The sequence below is a fragment of the Sardina pilchardus genome, chromosome 1 (assembly GCF_963854185.1).
Source record: "Sardina pilchardus chromosome 1, fSarPil1.1, whole genome shotgun sequence".
NCBI lineage: Eukaryota > Metazoa > Chordata > Actinopteri > Clupeiformes > Clupeidae > Sardina > Sardina pilchardus.
Genome location: NC_084994.1, coordinates 42,086,847 through 42,113,377, shown reverse-complemented (window position 1 = coordinate 42,113,377; position 26,531 = coordinate 42,086,847). Strand labels below are relative to the sequence as shown.

The window sequence follows — 26,531 nt, the reverse complement described above, 5'->3', positions numbered from 1 at the left end:
ATAACATCTGATGTGTTGTCGAGGTGAGCAGCCCCATAAAGTTGTGTCCCTTTATGTGTCCTCCGTCTGCAGTGCTGACCAAAGACGACGGCTCGTTCAGGCTGGAGAACATGACGACGGGGACCTACACCATCCGCACGCAGAAGGAGCTCATGTTCTTCGAGCCCATCACGGTGAAGATCGCCCCCAACACTCCCCAGCTCCCCGACATCATCACCGCAGGGTGAGTGCCGAGCCCTCTCTGCCTCGGAACTTCAGCAAATCTGTTAATATGTTGATTTGTTAATTCTAACTTGAATTCTAATTTGAGGCATTTTGGCATTTAGTAGATATTTAGATTAGATTAGATTCAACGTTTTTGTCATTGTGCAGAGTACAAGTACAAAGACAACGAAATGCAGTAGATTTAACACGTGCTGTACCTGCCTAATACCTAATGTGCAAATAAGATTGTTTTTATAGTTGTCTACATCTTAATGAGGTCATTACATTGATATACTCTCTATTTTATTGATATACACTATATGCATATAATTAATTCATGCATACAAATGTCACTGTGTCTGTGTTACTCCCTCCAGTTTTAGCGTGTGTGGGCGCATCGCTGTCTCTCGCCTCCCCGAGGGCATGAAGCAGCAAGGTCGCTACAAGGTCACCCTCACCCCCAGCGGTCAGGACAAGGCTGCCGCCCGCACTACCGAGAGTGACCACATGGGGGCGTTCTGCTTCCAGGCCAGACCAGGAGACTACAGCATACAGGTGTGGACCCCACAGCACACAGACTGCTGTGCTTACGTGACCGACTTCTCTGATTTCTGTGGATTAAACACATGAACTGAAATGAAACTCGTATTAAAAAAAATAATGCAAAGAATATTTAAAGGTAGGGTATGGAATTAGCTTTGTTGCCCATTTTTGCAAAATCACTTCAAATCCTATTCCTAACCCACTTATAGCCACTAAGTTGGAAGCACTGAAATTGAAATTAAACACGTCAATCATCTGGCTCGCTCTCGCGCTGCGCATTTGAATTGTCGCTCGTGCATGGAGGGCGGGACCTGAGGTTGTATATGTTCAAACTCTGCCGTCCGTTTTGCGAATTCCGTACCCAACCTTTAACTGAATATTGAATGTTGCTGATTAGGGGTGTAAATATTAATCGATTTGTATCGATGCATCGATTCTACAGCCGACGATTCAATGCATCGATACGTCCGCAAGATAATCGATTAATATATTTATTTTAGTATTTTTCCGTCTGTTTATTTTCAGCATACGCTCCTATGCGTAGCCTACTACCTACTCCTAATCTGCGGGTAGCGCTATCCTCATTATTGTCTTCTAGCCTACTTTATAGCCTAGTAGGGGTTTAAAATTGGCACCCTCTGCCACTCGCCAAATGTGAGTGAAAATCTGCATTGGCGAGTAGAATTAAAAGGTAATTCGCAATTGGCGGATTGTTGACATGTTTCACTGTAAACTTTCAGCACCGCAACAAAGCGTTTATGCTGCGAATTTTGTCATCATCGCATAAATTGGTGGACTACGTTTTGCATTTAGTGACCCTCACTGTTAGGCCTACCATAGCTTCACCTGATGCACACTTTTTTTCCCTGTGGAAAACAGCTGATGGATTCGTCAGATCAAGTGAGCACGCTAACAGTGACGTTAGTCATTCATTATTATACGCAATGCCATTTGGCCAATGCATTCTAGAGACCTCAATCATGTTTTAGTTACTGTGTCGTTTTACAAGTTAGGCTACGTGTTCTGAACATTTCTGTGTTCTGAGTAGCAGGTGCTATTTAATAGTTATTAGGACGAAGTAGAACTGGAGAAACGAGTGTCCAAACGAATCCATTTAAAGTTTTGGGGAAACGTTTATCCCGTTAGTTAAACATGCTTCAGATTATGATTTGTGTTCGTTTCCCATACTGTCTTGACTGAGCATGTTCCTTAGATTCAAAAAGTCCTCCAGTTGTGGACTGATTTATTTTTAACAACTATCATAGCCTGTACCGCTACATAATAGGCTACCACTTTCCAACTTCAGAACGTTTTCGCAAGTTCACGTCCTTAAAGTGACAGACACCTATTTAATCTCACATCGCCAATACAGTGAAGGCTGCCTATGACTTAAATTACCTAAAGTTAAACGTTTAGCTAATTCATCTTCTAATATTGATTACACACAAAATGCATATGCAATAGCAGATATATTGGGCCTACAATTTGTATTAGGTTATCTCACAGTCAGCAGGTAGCCTATGTCACAGCGTGTGGAGGAAGAAACTGCACTAAAAGTTTTGTGGCTGGTAGAAAGATAATTTGGCCCTGTTTATACTGTAACATAAACATTATGTGAATAGAATAGGCTGCTGTTTCTGTATTCTCAATAAAAGACAAATGATTTCTATTTTTCTAGATGTTTTAAACTTGATAGATATCATGTAAAAATCGAATCGAATCGAATCGAATCGTATCGGTGGGAATTCTGAATAATCGAAAAGAATCGAATCGCTGGCCTAGGAAATCGATATCGTATCGAATCGGCATGAAGGCTCCGATTTACACCCCTATTGCTGATAAGAGTAAGATGAGTTCAAATTTAACAAATGCACAAAATGTAATGCACTACAATGGTTACATATGATCATTGAGTATTTGCCTTCATGACGTAAAGAAAAAATACTAGCTTGCTATTAACCCCAACACCACACACACACACACACACACACTCACACGCTCACAAACACATGCGCACACACATATACACCTACAGGTATCCCCAAAGTAACCCATGTGTTTGTATCTGTCTGTCTGTGTGTGTGTGTGTGTGTGTGTGTGTGTGTGTGTGTGTGTGTGTGTGTGTGTGCTCCTCCGTGCTCAGGTGACTCTGCCCGATGCGGAGGTGAGGGCTGGACTGGCCCTGCTGCCCGCGGCGCTGGACGTCTCCCTGGTGGACCGGCCGCTCAGCGACCTGCTCTTCACCCAGTTCATGGCCACCGTGTCCGGCAAAGTGTCCTGCCTAGGCAAGAGCCCTCCTCTCACACACACTCTCACACTCACTCGCGCTCTCACACACACACACTCACACGTGCTCTCACACACACACGCTCGCCCATGCTCTCACACACACTCTCACCCGCGCTCTCACACACACTCTCACCCGCGCTCTTACACACACTCTCCCCCGAGCTCTCTCACACACACGCTCGCCCATGCTCTCACACACACTCTCCCCCGAGCTCTTACACACACTCTCCCCGAGCTCTTACACACACTCTCACCCGTGCTCTTACACACACTCTCACCCGTGCTCTTACACACACTCACACGTGCTCTCACACACACACGCTCGCCCATGCTCTCACACACACTCTCACCCGCGCTCTCACACACACTCTCACCCGCGCTCTCTCACACACAAGCTCGCCCATGCTCTCACACACACTCTCACCCGAGCTCTTACACACACTCTCACCCGCGCTCTTACACCTGAAGCAGCCAATACGTGTTGTGTTCTCAGTATCAGCCCTTGGTAGTAGAGGGCTCAGGAAATACAAATAAACAAGCGAAGGAACATGAACGGTTAAATGACAGCCGTTTGTAATATCCCAGCTGTGTTCCCGTCATTGTGTGTGTGTGTGTGTGTGTGTGTGTGTGTGTGTGTGTGTGTGTGTGTGTGTGTGTGTGTGTGTGTGTGTGTGTGTGTGTGTGTGTGTGTGTGTGTGTGTGTGTGTGTGTGTGTGTGTGTGTGTGTGTGTGTGTGTGGTTTATGTGGGCCAGGACGCTCATAAAGCTAATAGAGTTGTGCCTCCACTCCATTAAGACCAGGTCGTAAATTTAGTCTGATGGACATGAGTGTGTTTGTGTGACTCTGTCTGTCTGTCTGTCTGGTTGTGTGTATGAGACAGTCTGTCTATATTGTGTGTGTGTGATGGTCTTGCTGTTTGTGTGTGATGGTCTGTGTGTGTTTGTGTGTTTATAAAGGTCTGTCTGTCTGGTGTGTGTGTGTGTGTGTGTATGAGTGATGGTGTGTGTGATGGTCTGTGTGTGACTGTTTGTCTGTGTGTGTGTGTGGTCTAACGCTCGTTCCGTCTGGTCTCCGCTGCAGTGGCGTGCGATGACCTGACGGTGACCCTGCAGCCAATCAGCAGGCAGGGCGAGAAGCGCCTCGTCCAGCTGTCCGGCAGCAGCGAAACGCTCACCTTCACCTTCGACGACGTCCTCCCCGGGAAATACAAAGGTAGGGGAGCCGCGCACGAGTTTGGATAGTAACGTTGTACTTTTTGTACTTTTTGTACTTTTTCATTATTGGGGGGTTCCTGGTCAAAACTGAATCAGAGTGATGTTTTTGCTGGCATTGTAGGCTGGGTTGAATATAAGATTGCATTGACCGTAGCTGGACCTCATAAACTGTAAGGACACATCAATTAAAATAACACACTCTTAATGAAATGCAAAATGACTAAATCCACAGAATGACTAAGACTGTACAACGCTGGCTCACAAATCACAAGTGTTAGACAGATCAGTGTTTTTGCTCAATGAGTTGGTGTGATGTCCTCTCTCGTAGCAAGTTAGCATAGTGTTCTAAAGCAAAGTTAGACGTATGTGTGTCTTCTTTGTGTCTGTGTGTGTGTCTTTGTGTCTGTGTGTGTGTGTGTGTGTGTGTGTGTCTTTGTCTGTGTCGTGACTGAGTTTGACTGCGATTGGAATTGTGTGTTTTTCCGTCGTGTCTGAGTGTGACCGCATCGGTCTTGTCCTTTAAAGTTAAAGCAAAGTTAGATGTGTGTGTCTTTGTGTCTGTGTGTGTGTGTGTGTGTGTCTTTGTGTGTGTGTGTGTCTTTGTCTGTGTCGTGACTGAGTTTGACTGCGATGGAATTGTGTGTTTTTCCGTTGTGTCCGAGTGTGACTGCATCGGTCTCGTCCTTTAAAGTTAAAGCAAAGTTAGACGTGTGTGTGTCTTCTTTGTGGCAGTGTGTGTGTCTTTGTGTCTGTGTGTGTGTGTGTGTGTGTGTGTCTTTGTGTGTGTGTGTCTTTGTCTGTGTCGTGAGTCTCGTGACTGAGTTTGACTGCGATGGAATTGTGTGTTTTTCCATCGTGTCTGAGTGTGACTGCATCGGTCTCGTCCTTTAAAGTTAAAGCAAAGTTAGATGTGTGTGTCTTTGTGTCTGTGTGTGTGTGTGTGTGTGTCTTTGTCTGTGTCGTGACTGAGTTTGACTGCGATGGAATTGTGTGTTTTTCCGTTGTGTTCGAGTGTGACTGCATCGGTCTCGTCCTTTAAAGTTAAAGCAAAGTTAGACGTGTGTGTGTCTTCTTTGTGGCAGTGTGTGTGTCTTTGTGTCTGTGTGTGTGTGTGTGTGTGTGTGTCTTTGTGTGTGTGTGTCTTTGTCTGTGTCGTGAGTCTCGTGACTGAGTTTGACTGCGATGGAATTGTGTGTTTTTCCATCGTGTCTGAGTGTGACTGCATCGGTCTCGTCCTTTAAAGTTAAAGCAAAGTTAGACGTGTGTGTGTCTTCTTTGTGGCAGTGTGTGTGTCTTTGTGTCTGTGTGTGTGTGTGTGTGTGTGTCTTTGTGTGTGTGTGTCTTTGTCTGTGTCGTGAGTCTCGTGACTGAGTTTGACTGCGATGGAATTGTGTGTTTTTCCGTTGTGTCCGAGTGTGACTGCATCGGTCTCGTCCTTTAAAGTTAAAGCAAAGTTAGACGTGTGTGTGTCTTCTTTGTGGCAGTGTGGGTGTCTTTGTGTCTGTGTGTGTGTGTGTGTGTGTGTCTTTGTGTGTGTGTGTCTTTGTCTGTGTCGTGAGTCTCGTGACTGAGTTTGACTGCGATGGAATTGTGTGTTTTTCCATCGTGTCTGAGTGTGACTGCATCGGTCTCGTCCTTTAAAGTTAAAGCAAAGTCAGATGTGTGTGTGTGTTTGTCTTTATGTCTGTATGTGCACGTCGACTGAGTTCGACTGCGATGGAATTGTGTGTTTTTGCGTATTAACGGCGTTGTTGTTGTTGTGGTCCTGTGAGTTTGTCGGTTGGTGTGATGTTCTGTCTCGTAGCAAGTTAGCATAGTGTTCTAAAGCAAAGTTAGACGTGTACGTGTCGTGACTGAGTTTGACTGCGATGGAAGAGTGTGTTTTTGTTTTGTGACTTGAGTGTGACGACGTTGTTGTTGTTGTTGTCCTGTGGTATAGCGAGCGTGTCCCAGGAGGAGTGGTGCTGGAAGAACAAGTCGCTGGAGGTGGAGGTGCAGGACGGCGACGTCATGGGCGTGGAGTTCAAGCAGAACGGCTACATCCTGCGCTGCTCCCTCTCCCACGCCATCACGCTGGTAAGGGTCACACCGGAGACCACCCCCCCCCCCCCCCCGAGAGCCTCCTAACCCTAACCCCCCCCCCCCCCCCCCCGAGACCCTCCTCCGCCTCCGACGAGGTCAACCGAGCGAGCGCGTCCGTCTGTCCGTCCGTCCTCCGGACTTAACTCGCGACCAGCGAGAGTCCGTCTAGAGGCTTTTTTAATTTAGCGGTGTTTTGGTGGACGGCTTCAGTTCTTTTTAGCTTTCCGCTCGCTCGTTAAGATGAGCTTGTGAGCTTAGAAGGGCTTTGGCCTTTTTTTATTACTGTGTAAAGCTTTCCCATGATGCACTGGGCTCCATTTGCTAAGTCGTGTACCCTACCCCCTTTTGATTCTACAGGAGTTTTTCCAAGATGTCACCGACAAGCCTGAGAATGTTGGAGTTTACAATCTCTCCAAGGGCATCAATCGCTTTTGCCTTTCCAAACCAGGTACAGAAATATGAAAATATAACTAAACTTTTTACACTAAACGAAAATAATATATCGTATGTATGTAATGTAAATATATCGCTTTGTAGTCTTCTATTCTATCCAGCAGCGCCCTCCTTTGTAACTAACCGTGTTGTGTCTGATCTCTGCAGGTGTCTATAAAGTGACCCCTCGTTCCTGTCATCAGTTCGAGCAGGACCATTACACCTATGACACGTACGTATGACTCGCATCCTTACAACGTCTGTGGTGTAACACGTCTCCGTAGCTACGTTGTGTAACAGGAAATGCTGATCACTGATCTTACTCACTACAACATGAGGAAATGTTTCAACAAGTCTACTTCAGATAAGATATTGCTTAACACTCGCATATATTGTGAAGTTCACTTGAAGAAAAACAATGTCGATGTTGCAAGCCCTGCAGTGGATGTTGAACAGTTGAAGCCTACTTTTGATTGAGCGGATCACCCTTGTGTCCATTAATTCGGAGACCCTTGAAAGACTGATCTATATTGTTCTTGAAAAACAATGTTTACGTATGTACATGTAACTGCGGATCTGTGAGTTTCGGATGACCAGTAGATCAGTGGAAACGAATGAACGAACTGACCCGTGTTGTTATTGGTCGTGTGCGTCCACCTCACAGGTCTGCTCCCAGCATTCTGACCCTCACGGCCGTCCGCCATCACATGACCGGCCTCATCACCACGGACAAAATGCTGGACGTCACGGTCACCCTCAAGTGAGTCGCCTAGGAACCCCTCAAATTAGGATTGAAAAATGCCTGTGCGTGACTACATGGAAACTGATCATTTGATAGCAGCACCCGTCAACTTTGCGGCATTCTATTTGAATTTTGGTAGCGCTACTGAGAGCTCTGTTTTCACACGTTTGTGTGTTTGATTGTTTTTGAGTGTATGGAATGCTTATCACTTCCATCCAAATTCAGACTGAATTCCACCATGTTTGTCTCCAGCAATGTTAAGTGGAGGAAAGAGCCAATTATAAAGACTGTGTGTGTCCGCGTGTGTGTGTGTCCGTCTCTGTGTCTGTGTGTGTCCGTGTGTGTGTGTCCGTGCGTGTGTGTGTCAGGTCGTCCATCGAGAGCGAGCCGGCGCTGGTGCTGGGCCCCCTGCGCTCCCAGGAGGAGCAGCGTCAGGAGCAGCAGCTGCAGGAGATCGCTCTGAGGCGGCAGGAGCGCGAGCGCCGTGGCGAGACCGAGAGCCCCGCCATGCAGGAGAAGGCCGACGAGCTCGCCGGGCCCTTCCACTACGAGTTCGCCTACTGGGCCAGGTAACGCCGCCGCACATTGAATCGGTCATCAAAAACCATTCCACCTTAGGAGAGGGAACCCCAACCAGACCCTAGAAAGAGACCTGCCATTCTCTGCATGGGTGTTCAAAACCAAGTGTAACATGGCTACACTACTTATGAGGTTAGGCTGTCTTGATCGTCCAGCTCACTGTGACTGTTGTGACGACGCTGGCGGGTCTTAGACCATGCGACTCTAACAGTTGCTGCATCCTCCTCCCGGCATTTGGTCCTATTCTTGTTGTTTAGTTGTTAAACCCCGAGACTGATTCTGCATGACATATATTCGGTTTCTTTCATGATCCTGACCTGTACCACACCACGTTATTTCTGTCTCGTGTTGTCTTTGTTAGTATTACCTTTTATTATTTAATCAATTCACTTGATTATTTTTGAGATCTGCGTGTGTGGCCCCCCTGTTCATGTTTCATGTGTTGAGCCAGCGTGTTACATGGTGCTGTCCCGTGTTGTCCTGCAGGGCTGGAGAGAAGATCACAGTGACCCCCTCGTCCAAGGAGCTCCTCTTCTACCCACCGGAAGTGGAGGCCACCATCACTGGAGGTGCGTTAACCTCACGAATGATGCCGGACTGGACTTTGTGCCGAACTGTGCGCAGGATGCGTAATGAGGATTACTTTTGCTATTTGTGTGATTTGTTTCAGTCGGGCCTTTAGAATGTCTGTGTGAGTTTGTTGGTTTGTTTGTTTGTTTGTTTGTTTGTTTGTTTGTTTATTTGTTTCATTATTTCCCTCCCTCATCTCCGCAGAGTCGTGTCCGGGCGGGACGGTGAACATCGTGGGCCGGGCCGGTCTCTTCTTGGACGGCCGCGTGTCCCCCGAGCTGAAGGGGGTGGAGATCTCCATCAGCCAGAAGGGAGTCGCCGAGCCGGTCGTCACGGTGCTCACCGATGACAACGGGGCCTACAGGTCAGTTACAGCACGCAGCACAGAGATCAGCTGATATGATGACGCTACATTTTGAAATACAACATAGTGCTTTTTTACAGAAAAAAAATAGTGAAAAGTACTTGAGCAGCTCCACCAGTTCTCTGTAGAAGCAAAAGGCCACTCACGATTCCGATTACGGAGTGGCTAGATTAATTTTACAGTAACTCTTATCATTGAGCTTAAAGACCCTATATGTATAATGGACTAATGAGTCATGCACAAGCTGCTCAATTGTCTGTCTGTCTGTCTCTGTCTGTCTGTCTGTCTGACCTCCTGTCTCTCTTGCGGCTGCTGTGTCCAGTGTGGGCCCGCTGCACAGTGACCAGGAGTATGACATCAGCGCCAGTAAGGAGGGCTTCGTGCTGACCCCAGTGGAGGGCACGTCAGGAGACTTCAAGGCCTTCGCCCTGGCAGGGGTCACCTTTGAGGTACAGTACCTCACATTCACACCAGCAGCCAACGTCTCGTGATGTTGGCCAAGTGTACTGTATATTTACACACATCACTTTAACCTTAACTGTGTGTGTCCAAGCAGTACAGTTTAGACTGCTATGGTAGATTTACTTATTTATTTCCTGTGGTGTACGTTCTTTTCATAATTTAGCAGAAAAGATCCTGTTGAAATGAATTTGGAGAGATTCATTTGTCTATGCATCTTAAATCCTTTAATCATTTTCCAAGCAGACAGATTTTCAGAGCAGAAGATTGTGACTCTCCGCTGTCATTAGCTTCTCACACCCTTGTGCGGTGATCTCACTTGTTTCATTGTCCCTTGTGGTGGTACGCAGATCAAGTCGGAGGAAGGCCTGCCCCTGTCTGGAGTGCTGCTCTCGCTCAGCGGGGGAAACTTCCGCTCCAACCTCCTCACTCAGGACACCGGCCTCCTCACCTTCAACAACCTGGTAACCACACTCACCGTGTCTTTGTTTCTATTTTAAAAATATTTATTTTTGGAGGGGCTTTTTATGCCTTTAATCGGACAGGGCCGGGTTTCCCAGATTCGTTAAGAAGCTCTTAAGTGTTAAGAACTTCTTAGGAGCGCTCTAAGAACGTTCTAAGAACGCTCCTAAGAAGTTTTTAGCACTTAAGAGCTTCTTAACGAATCTGGGAAATGCGGCCCAGGACAGTAGAGAGAGAGAGAGATGGGAAGCGAGCAGAAGAGGGGTATGTGGTAGGGGCGCTGTTAGCAGTGTGTGCTGCTCCCATAACCTCCCGTCTCCTCGTCCTTTGCTCCAGAGCCCAGGTCAGTACTACTTCAAGCCCATGATGAAGGAGTTCCGCTTTGAGCCCGCCTCCCAGATGATCACCATCGAGGAGGGAGAGAACCTCCAGATCACCATCACCGGCTTCAAGACCGCCTACAGGTAAGAGCCCTCTCTCTCGCCACTGACCGTCCGACGAGAGCGTACCTTAGGAGCAGGCTGTTGAGGACATTTAAGTTGCAAAATGACTTTGCAGGTAGACCAACAATTAGTTTACATTGTTTTAGTGATGTTTACATGTAAACAATATATTTACATCACAAGTAAACTTTCAATTAAGTACTCTTTGACTTTCTAATACAGCTCAGTTCATGATCATCATTCATCAATCCTCACCTTTGACCTTTAACCTTTAACCTTTGACCCTGTGTAGCTGCTACGGCTCGGTGCAGTCGCTGAGCGGCGACGCGGAGCCGGGCGTGGCCGTGGAGGCCGTGGGCCAGGCCGAGTGCAGCCTCTACAGCGAGGACACGGTCACCGACGATGACGGACGCTTCAGACTGCGCGGCCTGCTGGTGAGTAGCGCCCCACCGCTAAGGAAGTTCAGTTATACTCGTATATCTCATAGTAACCGCAGCAACACAGAACAGCCTGCTGTCAGTCACGTTAGTGCAGTCTGGTGTATTTTACGACACAGTGTGTTTTGCTGTCACCGTGCTCGTGCAGTTTCGCTTTGTCCAGCACTGTATCCCATTTTGTTTAGTCAGAAACTTTACATCAATTTGCTAGTTATAGTCAGTGTGTCATTTTGTTCTCTCAGTAATAGCGTGTCCTTTTGCTAGTTATAGTCAGTGTATCATTTTGTTCTATCAGTAATAGCATATCCTTTTGCTAGGAATAGTCAGTGTATCATTTTGTTTTATCAGTGATACTGATAGTATACCGTAATTCCCAGACGGTCAGCCGCGGCTTATACTGTACATTGATTTTGCTAAATTTCAGGGGGGCAGTCGTGTTGGATTTGTTTCTTTTAACTTGTATAAAACACAGTCCTGCGGCTTATACACAATGCGTCTTATATGCGGGAAATTACTGTATGATGCTGCTGTCCAGTCTGACTGATGTGTGGTGCCTGGTGCGTGTGTGCAGCCTGGGTGCAGGTACCTGATCCAGCTCCGGGCCGAGGGCAACGAGCACATCGAGCGGGCCCTTCCCCAGCACCGCTCCATCGAGGTGAGCATCACGTGATCGCCCTGGACAAACTGCTTTGGACGAACATGTGTTCATACTCATGTGTCACAAGCCATTCCAGTGATTAACACGTGTTCTTCTCTTTTTGTTTTGTGTTGTGGTGTGTTGTGTTGTTGTTGTCGGATGACTGTAGGTTGCCAGCAACGACGTCGAGGGCGTCCACATCATTGCGTTCCGACAGATCAACCAGTTTGATCTCAGCGGTAATATCATCACCCCCCCTGAACACCTGGCCTCTCTCTGGGTAAGTGATGTCCCCTACAAGCACCATGCGGGTCTGTGGGTTTGCGAGTGGTACTTGCAATGTACGATACAACATTGTTGTTAATAAATACTTGGACTATGAATGGAATGATTACTTTGCACTCTGTTTTAAACACCTGATGTATTTCTCTTGATTTGTGTACCACTGAATGTATGTGAGATTCGTACTTTCGGCAATGACTAGGCGAAGCGTTTAAAAGAGCATATCTGTGTTTGGATTGTCATGTCTGTCTTGTCTTTCCTCCGTCAGGTGAAGCTGTACAAGAATGACAATCTGGACAACCCCGTCCAGAGCGTGTCGCTTGGCCAGTCCTTCTTCTTCCACTTCACTCCGCTGAAGAGGGACGGAGAGGTATGACCCGTCTGTTTGGTCGCTTCAACTTAATGAGCGTGTGATTTGGTTGGACATTCCATTTTGGAGCTTAATGGCTTTTTTTTTTTTTAATGGAAATTCAGTTTGAGCAGTTGGATTTTGTAATAGTACCACTCAGAAGAGTCTACTGTATTTCCCCCCACTAAAGATATTATTTTTATTTGAAAGCATTCAAATTGGGATCATCCCCAGCTGCCCTCACACGATTGTTTGTATGTTGTACGGTGTGCTGCTGTGAACCTCATGTCTGGTGTCAGAGGTCATGTTGTTCCTGTCCTAACACTCCCACTTTAACGGTCATGTTGTCCCCTGGCTCTAACACGGCCCCTGCCTGTTGTTCCTGGTCTCTGCAGAGCTACGTGCTGATGCTGGACACCAGCCTGTCCCGCTCCCAGTTCGACTACACCCTCCCCCAGGTGTCCTTCACCTCCACCGGATACCACAAGCACGTCACCCTCAACTTCAAGCCCTCGGTGAGACCCACAGCAAGGCCATCTTTCTCATCTGTTCCCCTTCCCCCTTTAATTACAATCAGAGGTGTCAAGTATTCACATTCATTACTCAAGTAGAAGTAAAGATACTAGGGTTTAAAATGACTTCTGTAGAAGTGGAAGTATCAGCTCAAACTTTGTACTTAAGTAAAAGTATAAGAGTACGTGTTTTAAAACTACTTAAAGTAGTTTGTTACTTGACACCTCTGATTACAATACCTTCTCTATATGAATATCTCGACGATCTAGTTGTTTGGCGTGTGTGTGTGTGTGTGCGCGCACGCCTATGTGTGCATGCTTGCGTCTGCGTGTGTGTGTCTGCGCTTATGTATGAATGTCTCAATGATCATGTTGGTAATGGAGTCGTTTACCTGTGGTGTTGTTTTTTGTGTCCCTCAGAGGAAAGTCCCTGACCAGGATGTGGCTCAGGGATCCTACATCGCCCTTCCTCTGACGTTATTAATCCTGCTAGCAGCATACAACCACGAGAAGGTATTCCTCCAGTCCTTTCACATCTCATTTGTGTTTCTTAATTACACATCTGTTTGATATCATTATAAAAAGTGGTGCCTCTGTTTTGGTCCTGGATTATAAGATCTCTGGGAAAATAATTATTCATGAATATAATAATTTATTTTTTTCATTTCTAAATGAATCCTTTGAAAAGTGAAATCAAAGACAATCAAAACTGATGTTGTTTGGCATTTTTCTCTGATTTTCTTTTAATTTAGTTTTTTTTATTATCATTTCAAAATAAATCCTTAAAGTTAAAGAGCAGGTCAGAGGTCAAACCTAAGCTGACGTTGTTGGTCCTTCCTCTCTGCCCTCTCCCGCAGGTGATCCCTCTGCTGCTGCTGCTGGCCAACCGTGTGCAGGGCGTGCGCTCCCTGAGCCAGGCCGGCGGGGACAGTCTGGCCATCGACGAGGCCAAGCGCCAAGCCAAGAGGGTCAAGGCGCGCCGCACGTAGATATCCCAGCCCCTCCAATCCCCCACCGCCATCACCTCCACCACCACTACCGCCATCACCTCCACTACCGCCACCCGCAACTGCCCAGAGACCCAGAGCCCAGCCCAGCCCAGCCCTCCCCACACTAACTTCACCAGACCACTGACCACACGGTCCCCTCTTTCAGAAGGCCGTCCTCCAGGCGGCCTATAAAACCCCTCTATACTGACCACCCACATGAAAGAGCCAAAGACGGTGAAGACTGGTTGTATGCGTGTGTGTGTGTGTTAGTGTGCGTGTGAATACGGCTGCTTTCGAGGTCAAGTGTTTTTTCGAAGATGTTTTCGAAGATGATTTTTTGATGATTTCAAACAAACTTCAAACAAGACACCAAGTATATGAATTGAAATATAGACACTCCGAACAGTAATTACCATCAGCAAGGACTGTCTCAGCAAGTCCCCTCTCTGGTCTCCGGTGAACATTCTTCACTCTCCATAACGTGGTCTTCATACATCCAACGGTTCTCTCACAGATGGCCTGTTGTGATCTGCATCTTGTGGTTTTGCCAATCTGGCTCGCCGCTCGTACCGTTTATTTTTTTAAGTCTAGTGGAAGTCGACCTGGGGGGGGTGTGACTGTTATGTCTTTTATATATATATATATGGTTCCTGATATTGTGGCAGATGGTATAATGTGAACGTGTGAGTGTGTGTGTACGTGTGTGTGCATGTCCGAGTTTCCGTGCATGGCCGTGCAAGTGTTGCTCAGGAAGAATTTTGTGATCAAAGCTAAGATCACAAACATAGGTCCACTTGAACACCCTAGACATACAGTAGCTGTGGTCAACCAGTGTAGTGATAGATCGATCAATTGAGTAATTTATTAATTTATTAATCCCTCTTTTTAGGACGTAAACTATAAGCACTGATGAAATGAATCAATTTTTTGGTCTTATTAATGGTTACCATGAAACAATATCACTAACTTTAAAATGGTCTACATTAATGCAAATTCACTGGAAACACACAATAATTTATGTGAATTGGTTGTCTTCATTTTTTTTCTTTTTTTTTTTATAAAACTAATGAAGCTAAAGCTGCTTCCACGGGCAGTTTAACTCCTATCGATTTGGTTGTATATATCTTCCAAAGCTTTAAAGCAGCCAGGCTGAGCAGTGTGTTTAGCAGTGAACGAGTTTTTGATAAAGATGAATAAAAGATGTTTGGGAGAACTGAAACGCTGTTGTGGTGGTGCATGAGGTGGTCATTTGTAGTCTAGTCTCACAGATTTTGCAGAACCAGTTGAAATATGCAGTATTTCAGAATCTTTCATATCTCTCATAATCCTTGAAACTGAACCATAAGAAGTATAAAGGGGAACGCTAGTCAATTTGTATGCTGTGGCTATTGTTTTCTAATTTCTAAATTTTTACAGGTCTTTGTTAGCAGAAATGACGAGGTGCCTAGTTTGGTGAGTACTTGTATGGATCATCTCTGTAACAGCAGATGTTGGCTTTAGTAAGGGTCAGTCGTGGTCCATTTCTGACTGGTGTTTTAAGGACAATCACTCCAAATAAGGTCTGGAGTCTGGACCATGGGATACAAGTGGACAGTAGAGATAAATATATTCTGTGTATCTCTACTTTTACTTGACTAATGCAATCTAGTTCTGGCAGATATAGAGTGTTATTTATGACTTGTTTCAAATGACCTCATGATCTAGTCAATGTATAAGTCAATAAAGGACACGCACATCCAGAGAAGATAAACTCTAGGTGCTGGTCTGGATGGAGAAAAAGTCAGTACAAGTACAGTATGCACACTTGGGGGTGCTGTGGCGGAGAAGGCCATGCCACATACGGGTCAGAGTGCACACGGGGACTCGGGTTCGAGTTCTGCGGTCATTTCCCGATCCCACCCCATCTCTCTCTCTCTGACTTACATCCTGTCTCACCCTTCACTGTTAAAAAAAAGCCCAAAAAATATACAAAAAAACCATCCCACCAGCTATATCTGGTGGGATGTACAAAAATATTTACCACCTTTCACATGTTTCAGGGCCCAGTCCCTTTATCAGATACAAAAAAATCCTATAAACCTTTTTATATAAAGAACTTTATTCGTTGCTTTAAAAAACAAAAGTATGTAAACAAACTATTCAGGTAGGCCACTGTTCACCATCAAGTATATCCAATTTTTCCCCCAAACTGAATGTCATATCGTCCATTATGCTTGAGGCTCCTTGCCCTCTTCGTTTTCCTCCTCTGGTTCTGCCCCCCACACCTGAACACGCCCCTCTGTTGCGGTGAGGAGGTAGGGCTCCGTCGGGTGAAACGAAAGTGATTGGACGACCCCTTTGCCTACGGGCAGCTTCAGCGCGATTGATCCCTGAGGTGAGAAAAGCAGAGGTGCGTGTCCGTTTTAGACAATAGTTTAACCTCTATAGATTATAGATTCCAGTTTAACGTTCTGACGTATGAATTGCTCAACCTTTTTAAGTTTCCTTGGTTATGAATTGAACACACATTTTAAACCTATTTTGCCAATGGTTTTAACCTCCAAAGGTTTAACTTTAACATTCTGTCCTATCAATTGTCCAACCTTATTAGTTTCCTTGGTTATATATTGAATACACATTTTCAAGTAAAATGTTAATTAAAATATTCACAATGTCAAAACTGTATTCCCAGCTCTATTCTTCTCTATATCAGCACTATGTTGCGTGCTCCTCACCTCCACTAGATCCCAGTAGTACACTGCTCTATTCTTCTCTATATCAGCACTATGTTGTGTCCTCCTCACCTCCACTAGATCCCAGTAGTACACTGCTCTATTCTTCTCTATATCAGCACTATGTTGCGTGCTCCTCACCTCCACTAGATCCCAGTAGTACACTGCTCTATTCTTCTCTATATCAGCACTATGTTGCGTCCTCCTCACCTCCACTAGATCCCAGTAGTACACTGCTCTATTCTTCTCTATATCAGCACTATGTTGCGTGCTCCTCACCTCCACTAGATCCCAGTAGTACACTGCTCTATTCTTCTCTATATCAGCACTATGTTGCGTCCTCCTCACCTCCACTAGATCCCAGTAGTACACTGCTCTATTCTTCTCTATATCAGCACTATGTTGCGTCCTCCTCACCTCCACTAGATCCCAGTAGTACACTGCTCTATTCTTCTCTATATCAGCACTATGTTGCGTGCTCCTCACCTCCACTAGATCCCAGTAGTACACTGCTCTATTCTTCTCTATATCAGCACTATGTTGCGTCCTCCTCACCTCCACTAGGTCCCAGTAGTACACTGCTCTATTCTTCTCTATATCAGCACTATGTTGCGTGCTCCTCACCTCCACTAGATCCCAGTAGTACACTGCTCTATTCTTCTCTATATCAGCACTATGTTGCGTGCTCCTCACCTCCACTAGATCCCAGTAGTACACTGCTCTATTCTTCTCTATATCAGCACTATGTTGCGTGCTCCTCACCTCCACTAGATCCCAGTAGTACACTGCTCTATTCTTCTCTATATCAGCACTATGTTGCGTGCTCCTCACCTCCACTAGATCCCAGTAGTACACTGCTCTATTCTTCTCTATATCAGCACTATGTTGCGTCCTCCTCACCTCCACTAGATCCCAGTAGTACACTGCTCTATTCTTCTCTATATCAGCACTATGTTGCGTCCTCCTCACCTCCACTAGATCCCAGTAGTACACTGCTCTATTCTTCTCTATATCAGCACTATGTTGCGTGCTCCTCACCTCCACTAGATCCCAGTAGTACACTGCTCTATTCTTCTCTATATCAGCACTATGTTGCGTCCTCCTCACCTCCACTAGGTCCCAGTAGTACACTGCTCTATTCTTCTCTATATCAGCACTATGTTGCGTCCTCCTCACCTCCACTAGATCCCAGTAGTACACTGCTCTATTCTTCTCTATATCAGCACTATGTTTTGTCCTCCTCACCTCCACTAGATCCCAGTAGTACACTGCTCTATTCTTCTCTATATCAGCACTATGTTTTGTCCTCCTCACCTCCACTAGATCCCAGTAGTACACTGCTCTATTCTTCTCTATATCAGCACTATGTTGTGTCCTCCTCACCTCCACTAGATCCCAGTAGTACACTGCTCTATTCTTCTCTATATCAGCACTATGTTGCGTGCTCCTCACCTCCACTAGATCCCAGTAGTACACTGCTCTATTCTTCTCTATATCAGCACTATGTTGCGTGCTCCTCACCTCCACTAGATCCCAGTAGTACACTGCTCTATTCTTCTCTATATCAGCACTATGTTGCGTGCTCCTCACCTCCACTAGATCCCAGTAGTACACTGCTCTATTCTTCTCTATATCAGCACTATGTTGTGTCCTCCTCACCTCCACTAGATCCCAGTAGTACACTGCTCTATTCTTCTCTATATCAGCACTATGTTGCGTGCTCCTCACCTCCACTAGATCCCAGTAGTACACTGCTCTATTCTTCTCTATATCAGCACTATGTTGCGTCCTCCTCACCTCCACTAGGTCCCAGTAGTACACTGCTCTATTCTTCTCTATATCAGCACTATGTTGCGTGCTCCTCACCTCCACTAGATCCCAGTAGTACACTGCTCTATTCTTCTCTATATCAGCACTATGTTGCGTCCTCCTCACCTCCACTAGATCCCAGTAGTACACTGCTCTATTCTTCTCTATATCAGCACTATGTTGCGTGCTCCTCACCTCCACTAGATCCCAGTAGTACACGGCTCTATTCTTCTCTATATCAGCACTATGTTGCGTCCTCCTCACCTCCACTAGGTCCCAGTAGTACACTGCTCTATTCTTCTCTATATCAGCACTATGTTGCGTGCTCCTCACCTCCACTAGATCCCAGTAGTACACTGCTCTATTCTTCTCTATATCAGCACTATGTTGCGTCCTCCTCACCTCCACTAGATCCCAGTAGTACACTGCTCTATTCTTCTCTATATCAGCACTATGTTGCGTGCTCCTCACCTCCACTAGGTCCCAGTAGTACACGTGGCCGTCCTCTGAGCAGCTGAGCACGTGCGTGTCCTTGCTGGAGAGGCAGCAGTCCATCTTGTAGCTCTTGTTCTGGTGACCCGAGTACCTGTTCCCAGAGACACAGAGGAGAGGGATATAAAGGGTGCCTCTCAACATGCCTCCTCGATCCTTGAACGAGGGGCGTTCCCACTGATCTATATCCCATTGCCTGCCCCCCCCCCCCCCCGAGCGAGGGAGGACGTATAAACGCTGCATGAGAGGCACCTAAAGAGACATACAGTAGACCCTTTCAATCAGCTCCTAGATGGCTTCTAGTTGAGATGTTCAAAACTAACACAGATACTTTGAAATCAAAATGAATCAGACTTAAGTATAATTCCCTACAAAATACGAACTTTAAAGCTTCTTTTCTTTGTTTGTCCTCAAGTTACCATTAGCGCAATGTTGTTTTCTGTGCACCCGTAACTGCTTTAGGAATGCACATCATGTGTGTTTATGTGCATCATGTGTGTTTATTTAAGTTGAAAGGGACTATGAAATACAGACTATTTCTACAGTAATCAGACAGACGGGACTGGAAAGGGTTTGTGCTAGTGACCAATCTACCTGTTCTCAGAGACACAGTGGAGGTTTATAAAGACACAATATTGACTGCAAACTACTCTCTGTGGAAGGACTATGGAATACAGACAGTGGAACAGATTCTTCATGAGAGAGAGAGACATAGGGTGCCTCTCATTCATCTTTTATACATCCTCCCTTCCTTCCTCAGTCCTCGTCCTCACTGATCTAGATAAAGAATAATGGGATGGTCTATCCAGTGTTAGTTATAGATCAGTGGGAACGAGCCTGGAGGACCGAGGAGGGATGTTGAGAGACACCCAGAGAGAGTTTGAGAGAGAAAGAGAGAGAGTTTGAGAGAGAGGGCTCGTCCCAGGAGCAGCAGGTGTGAGGTGTGAGGGGTGCAGGGCACTCACTCTCCCAGCATCTCGCCGGTGTTCTTGTCCAGCAGGCGCACCGTGGAGTCCAGGCTGGAGGAGAGCGTGCACTGACCATCCTGACTGAAGCACACGCAGGTGATGGGGCCTGGCACACACACACACACACACACACACACACACACACACACACACACACACACACACACACACACACACACACACACACACACAACATTACACAATTGAATCTAAACTATTCAGATCGCCACCTTGGGTCATTTCTGACCTTCCCTGAAAATGTCATCGAAATTCATCCATTACTTTTTGAGTTATTTTGTTAACAAACAGACAGACAAACAAACAAACCCCAATAAAAAACATAACCTCCTTGGCGGAGGTAATGATACAATCAGCTGATCAGACAGTGTATTAGTTAATCAGCCTCTAGTACAGTACCTAATCTATCCTGGCTTGGACCGATGGATGTTAAATGCGACACTACAGTTAGCCCCCTGGGTGTATTGTGTTGTGCTGCTTGTGTTAAGACCAAAGACACTTACTGTTGATGAAGTCTACATCGAGCTGTCCCATACGCAGGTCATAATGCCTCACTCTCCCATCCACAGAGCTACGAGAGAGAGAGAGACACACACACAGTCCAAGACAGTTGTAAGTATGATCAATCATTTCACTCGTTCACCATATCACCATACTGTAAACTGCTGTAGGCCACTATAGGTGCCTCTCATTCAGCATTTATACGTCCTCCTCGGGCCTCGATCCTCACTGATCTACATAAAGAAAGATGGGGCGGCAACAATGGGATAGTCTATCCCTTCTTCTATCTTTCTTTATGTAGATCAGTGAGGATCGAGGCCCGAGGAGCGAGGGAGGACGTATAAATGCTGACTGAGAGGCACCCAATGAGTGAAGCGTGAGCGCTACACGATCAAGAGGCCGCTGATGTCCGCTTCAGAGTCCAATGTGACTGGGGTACTGACCCAGTTAGGATTTCGTGCTCGCACACAACGAGGCTGCTGATTCCATCCCGGGCGTCGTCGAAAATCTGAATGGGCTCGAACCTCCGTGAGCGGGTGTCCCAACATCGTACGGTCCCGTCGATGGAACCTAGACATCGGGTGAATCTGTGTAAGTACAGTCCAGTCTATAGTGCTCATTCGCATACGTTGTCTGGGATGAACTACAAGTTCCCTTACCTGACAGGATCACCGAAGCCTCCTCGTTGAACCGCACACAGTTGACTTTCTGGGAACAGCAGCAGGAGACAAAGTGTAAATAAACATATAAGTGAGTATAAGTGGCCCTTTACATTAACCGTATGGCTACGGGCGTTGCTCACTCACTCCGGCGTGGCCTCTCAGTTTGCGGGTTACTTGTCCCGACGCCACGTCCCACAGGATCACAGTCTTGTCTGAGCTGCAGGAACAGAGCTGGCTGTTGTCGTAAGATCTGTAAAAGCAGAAAGGGAGAAGTGACTGAGAGCATCAGACACTAGGGGAAAATATTTGATTGGATTTGATTTTCTTCAACTTAATATTCCATATTTCACTTTACATTGGGCCATTTCTGATTGGTGAGCATGCCTAGTGCAAGAGCACTCCTTTGTGAGGTGAGCTTCCTTCGCTGTTTGTCGCACAAGGAGTGTGACATGCTTATATTGTTATTAAACAAATATTCATTCACCTTTAACATCACTGTACTCACCCATCTGCATCCAGCACCTCGTAACCATGGCCACTGTAGGCCTTAAGTAAGGTTCCCCTAGAGACACTCCAAAGCTTCAACGACTTGTCGCTGCCACACGTCAACAGATAGTTCCCATCGGCTGAGGGAAGAGAAAGTTGTATCTCTAATGCACAACTGAACTAAGGCAAATCATGTTCCAATAAGATGATGATACTATTCTACAGAGTGTAGTCAGCATGCATGGCATTTGTCTTACCATTGAAACGCACAGCTCTGACGGCTCCCTGTTGACAATCTATAGTTCGGTGCAAGTGCTGTGGAAGCTGAGGAGGCAGGGGTCGTGGCAGTGGAAATGCCATCTTTTAAACTGAAGTTTTAGCCAAGAAGAGGGAGCATTTCGTTGCAGATCTTCCTGTTAACACAGTCAGTTGAGTGCCGATTCTTTTTCCTTTTCGCATCAAAACTTGAAAAAGTGTTCACTGGCTCTTGCTGGAGCTGAAAAAAACAAAAACCCACATGTAGTTTGAATCATAAACAGAACCCACAGGACAGAACCTCGAGACTTCCGTGATATGGCGCGAGGAGTTCTGGGATTAGTTGTGTCAAAATAAAAGTCTTTGGATTCGTAACATTGCATGTGGAAATAACACACATTCTGGGAGCTTTTACTTTGAAATATGTATCGTTGGTAATCGGAAACCCAGTTGCATTCCTTTTCCTGATCAGCTGGGCAAGTCGTAGTGGGGGTTTAATCCTGAAAGTAGGAGTAAGTAAGGTGGGCATCGTGTCATACTATGTCCACTAATAACATGGCAGACCCACGGAGACAGAATAAGATTTTTCGGTGAGTTGATCAAGCGTCAGTTCCCAGAAACCGGCTTAAATTAATAACGCGTAGTCGTTCAGGCTAACAAGCGACTTAATGGTTCAATGGCTGTTGTTGCTAGCTAACTAGCTAATTCGATAAGCATGTTTCCTAATACAGTCGGACACGAACGTAATACTTTTAATCTCGATGGCACAAGCTTGATAATGTATTCTTTCTTAGTGTTTTTCATTCAGTGATTGTATTTGAAATATTTGGTGATTTAACAAGTTGTTCATCTCTGAAGAATTGATAATGATCTATGCTGTACTGGTGCTTGTCACTGAACTAACATTGAAAAATATCTTGACTTGAAGCTACAAAGCCCCCAGCACAGAGTCGAACCCCACTATGGAGGACCCTACACCAGACTACATGAACCTGCTCGGCATGATCTTCAGCATGTGTGGTCTGATGCTCAAGGTGACCCTCCTTGACAAGTTACACATCAACTCCCTTAACAACCCCCTTGTCCAGTGTACCGCCCGCTTGTTATATATTAATAAAGGATAGCCCATTCAGAATCATTTTCACAGATTAAACAGCAGGATATGCATCTAAGTATGTTATGTTGTTGTTCAGATGTTCTGTGTGTAATCAATAGTCGTTTTAGTCCCTTATAAATGGTCTTGTGCTTTACTGTGCCATCCCCTCTAATTCTGTGTGCACCTTTCTCTTTTTTATAGCTGAAGTGGTGTGCGTGGATTGCAGTGTACTGTTCATTCATCAGTTTTGCCAACTCGCGCAGCTCGGAAGACACCAAACAGATGATGAGCAGTTTCATGTAAGTGAAGGACCGATTCATTGTGAATCACCATACACATTGTAAGAGGTTTTGTCCTTAAGCTTGTCGAATAGTCGAATAGGTCAGATACCGCTCAGTTTGCTTTTTAGGAGGCGTATATAATTAGACATTTGTCCATGTAGTATTTAACTCTTACCACAGCTGGTATTACCATTGGATTTGTACCCAGTTTCATTGACACCCCCCCCCCCCCCCCCCCCCCCCCCCATCTTTTTTTGTCCTGATTTCTGCTCCCATCCTCTATTCTATCTTTCCTCTTCCTCCTGACATACAGGTTGTCCATCTCAGCCGTAGTAATGTCATACCTGCAGAACCCACAGCCCATGTCTCCGCCCTGGTAGTCCTGGCTCCGGCCTTTAACACTGCCCGGGCCTCTGCAGCGACCACCAAACCAGAGAGGCGCAGAGACGGCCTGCCTGAGAACCAGGAAGCAGAGCAAGATGGACCACTGACCCTCCAAGATGCCGGGGAAAGGGGTCAGGCTAGTACAGGAAGTCAGAGTGGACTGGAGGGTTGTGAAGGTGCTGGCCCCCCTAGTGAGCGTTTTGTCTCCAAGGTTGGATACACACGATGGACTGCTCTGCTTCATTTTAAACATTTGTTTTGATTTATTACACTCACACGTCACATAATATAAAATAAAAAGCGATTTTTTAACGTCAACTCAAGTTACTCCTCTTTAACTTTTTATTCCTCTTATGGGACTCATGTGCACAGGAAGGGCAGAGTGTGTGTGTGTGTGTGCATGCACACGCTTAGGTGTGTGCTTGCATAAATTAGTGAGTGATTGTGTGTGTGAATGCGTGTGTGTGTTTTTTGTGAGTGGTTGTGTGTGTGTGTGTGTGCGTGTGTGTGTGCTGGCAACCTTAAAGCAAGTGCAGTGTTGTTCTGAAGTTCTGATGTTCCATCTTATCTAATGCATAATAATATTACGATGTACTACAGTACTAGTTGTATCCTGCTGGTGTAAGTTGTTCATAATGGTAAATAAATTCCAACATCACAGTAAACACACGAAAACCATAAACTGCAAAACATGCAAGTGAGCCATAATGTTGACATTTGCTGCTAACATAGCCAGAAATACCTGCAGAGTTTTGATGTTACCCTCACAGAGAATAAGTGTGCGTGTGTGTGTGTGTGTGTGTGTGTGTGAGAGAGCGCGTGCCCGTTACTATGGTAACCAGCCCTTGAATCGGTGTAAGACAAAGCCACCCCAGCAAACGTAGCGTAGATACCTGCTAAAAGAAATCTCTTTCATGAAAACTCTTACATAATATAAAGTCTGAATGCAAATGACGTGTACCAGTCCGACTTGCGCAGGCTTCACATCACAGGCTGATGGCATGAGTCCCCCCCGCCAACTTTACAAACCCATTCATAGAAACCCAATGAACCAAGGGGAGTGTCATGCTGGACGTGTTGTTCGTGTTGCTTGCTTACAGGCTGTCAGATCATTCCAAATCAGCCACTTCATTTCCTGTGAACCGAAACATGCACACAAGGCACAGAGCTTAGCAAAACTCAGTCATTTCCTGTTTATAACCACATTGTCCATAAACTGCATGGCAATGTTTTATGCCTGTTAAAAGAAACAGAACCATATTAATACCATTTTAACTGTCCCCCTGTATTAACCTCATAGCTGAGGAAATTTTGCAAAATCAACATATAATCGGCAAGAAACAGTTGGGAAATTACGGTAGTGTCTAAAGCAGAGGTGTTTCACTACCCATGCCATTATAGGCAACTCATTTTCTTGATAGCAACACTAATAATCTATAAATTATACACACACAACCAGTCCAATATCACTCCTATTACAGGTACACAGGTAGTGGTAGTGTTTATTCACAAAACAATCAAAAAACAACCTTGACAACAGAATAGATAGTATTTCACAGTGTTCCTGTTAAAAGTGCACTGATTTGTCTGGAAGAGAGGAAACTAGCAAGATGTGAGGATGGGAATAGCCTAGACTTATGAGATTATACCATTCATCTACAAACCAAGTATTACCTCTACCATGGCACTATTAATCCAAAATATTAGCCATTAAGCCTACCTTACACTGACAGACTTTGACAAGATTTGGGAAAGATTCTTGAAAGATTGTAGTCTTTTGAGTAAAACTTGAATGAGGGGCATTAGTTAAAAGACTAATCGTTCTACAACACTACAATAAATAGATAGATATGTTATTGCCACACAATAAAGTATATACAAAAATAAGCCAGGTAACATGATTTTGAGTCGCGATTACTCTGATTCATGTGGAACCATTCTGAACTTTGCTTATCAGACTGAAACTTGTATAGTCACTGTATTACAGACAGTAAAACCTGTTTATTTTTTCGGTATTTATAGTACGTGGCCCTTGCCAAACACCTTATAGAGTCACATTGGTCATATTCTAGTGTCTCAGCAGGAAGTGTGATTACTACTTGTGTAGACAGCTAAATATATTTCTATCTTCTATTTACAATATTAACATTGCTAATAGAGTGCATAACAAACCTATCTGTTATGGTATTGTAGGAGAGGACTTATCGTCCCAGTGTGCAGGATTTATATTGAATAAGCGCAGACTGGCAGAAACTGAAATAATGATGTAAATCTCTTTCCCTCTCTCTCTCTCTCTCTCAAGAAAGCAACTGACTCCTCAGCTTTTGCACAGTGCGCTGTCTGTTCATCCCATTCCCTCCGAATGCTGATCCTGCCACAAATATTCTCCCAGTGGCTCGACTTTTCCCAGATCATGTGTGGACTCATGCGATTAAGGCACCAACTGGTTTCTTATTGTTTGATTTGTCGCTGAGAGGTTGAAGGGAGGGAGGGACGGAGATGTATTGAGACGAATATTCAGCTCCGTCATAAAAACTAAACTACTAACAGTTGTGCTCATACAGTAAGTTTATGAAGAAGCTAGGGATTGAAATGGGGTACTTTCCATAAGATCATCTCTCAATGTAAATCAAACCAGCTATTTGGCTAACTGAAATAAAACCATGCCAGTCTCTAGGTATGGTGAAGGGTATGTGGTGATGTGGAGCTATTTTAATTCCAAAGGCCAACGGAACTTTATCAGGAAGCATAGTACCCTGAATCCATGATATAATTGCCCTCCAAGAATAAAATGCCCCCTGTATTTTAAGTGTCACAGTTGTATGCAGGGAGAGAGTGTGGACCCAAAAGCGAGGCGAGACAAGGCAAACAAAAATAAAAGCCGAATCTTTATGAGTCACCAAAACTCGAGTTTTGGGTTCGACTAGCACTACACATACATCACTTAACCAGACTAATGACCAAGGAAGACAGAGGGGCGATAAAGGGTTTAAATACACAGGGGTAACCAAGTTAACAAGGCACAGGTGTACAAGGAACAAGGTAAAACAAGAGACAGGTGAACACAGGGCTGGAAATCATAATTAAACTAACAAGGATCAGGTGAGGGGCGGAGACACAGGCACAGGGAACACATGGCACAACAAACAGAGGAACACATGGCACACGACACATGAAGCAACAAAGACAACAGGAACTTGAGGAGCAGACAATATGGGGAAAAAAACACTAGACGGGGAAGACAAGACAAGACAGGATCCTTACATTAAGGAAGAACA

The 26,531-nt window shown here is 45.3% G+C and overlaps 3 protein-coding genes across 3 annotated transcripts in view; 2 read left to right on the top strand and 1 right to left on the bottom strand.

The window, feature by feature from the left end:
• nomo (nodal modulator) overlaps positions 1-14,809 on the top strand; it is a 39,337-nt gene extending 24,528 nt beyond the window's left edge. The window contains exons 28-48 of the mRNA XM_062535156.1: positions 73-223; positions 582-759; positions 2,891-3,032; positions 4,118-4,249; positions 6,191-6,327; positions 6,691-6,781; positions 6,934-6,997; positions 7,430-7,525; positions 7,876-8,076; positions 8,573-8,655; positions 8,861-9,020; positions 9,343-9,469; positions 9,830-9,943; positions 10,278-10,405; positions 10,677-10,818; positions 11,393-11,476; positions 11,628-11,738; positions 12,009-12,110; positions 12,485-12,604; positions 13,022-13,114; positions 13,459-14,809. Coding sequence (XP_062391140.1) covers positions 73-223; positions 582-759; positions 2,891-3,032; positions 4,118-4,249; positions 6,191-6,327; positions 6,691-6,781; positions 6,934-6,997; positions 7,430-7,525; positions 7,876-8,076; positions 8,573-8,655; positions 8,861-9,020; positions 9,343-9,469; positions 9,830-9,943; positions 10,278-10,405; positions 10,677-10,818; positions 11,393-11,476; positions 11,628-11,738; positions 12,009-12,110; positions 12,485-12,604; positions 13,022-13,114; positions 13,459-13,590 — 2,588 coding nt within the window. The 3' untranslated portion in view covers positions 13,591-14,809. The remainder of the gene's footprint in view (positions 1-72; positions 224-581; positions 760-2,890; positions 3,033-4,117; positions 4,250-6,190; positions 6,328-6,690; positions 6,782-6,933; positions 6,998-7,429; positions 7,526-7,875; positions 8,077-8,572; positions 8,656-8,860; positions 9,021-9,342; positions 9,470-9,829; positions 9,944-10,277; positions 10,406-10,676; positions 10,819-11,392; positions 11,477-11,627; positions 11,739-12,008; positions 12,111-12,484; positions 12,605-13,021; positions 13,115-13,458) is intronic.
• An 876-nt stretch (positions 14,810-15,685) lies between these two features.
• wdr83 (WD repeat domain containing 83) lies at positions 15,686-21,800 on the bottom strand. Its single transcript, XM_062530871.1, has 9 exons — positions 21,495-21,800; positions 21,257-21,377; positions 20,896-21,001; positions 20,749-20,797; positions 20,533-20,659; positions 20,092-20,159; positions 19,568-19,676; positions 18,582-18,696; positions 15,686-15,959 (listed from the first exon to the last, which is right to left on the bottom strand). Exons 1-9 carry the CDS (start codon positions 21,595-21,597, stop codon positions 15,798-15,800), a joined length of 960 nt encoding a protein of 319 aa, XP_062386855.1. The 5' UTR covers positions 21,598-21,800; the 3' UTR covers positions 15,686-15,797.
• Positions 21,801-21,937: 137 nt separating this feature from the next.
• wdr83os (WD repeat domain 83 opposite strand) lies at positions 21,938-23,571 on the top strand. The gene is made up of 4 exons (XM_062530870.1): positions 21,938-22,082; positions 22,421-22,526; positions 22,790-22,887; positions 23,183-23,571. The coding sequence occupies exons 1-4, from the start codon at positions 22,033-22,035 to the stop codon at positions 23,247-23,249; spliced, it is 321 nt and encodes a 106-aa protein (XP_062386854.1). The 5' UTR covers positions 21,938-22,032; the 3' UTR covers positions 23,250-23,571.
• Positions 23,572-26,531: the final 2,960 nt, after the last annotated feature.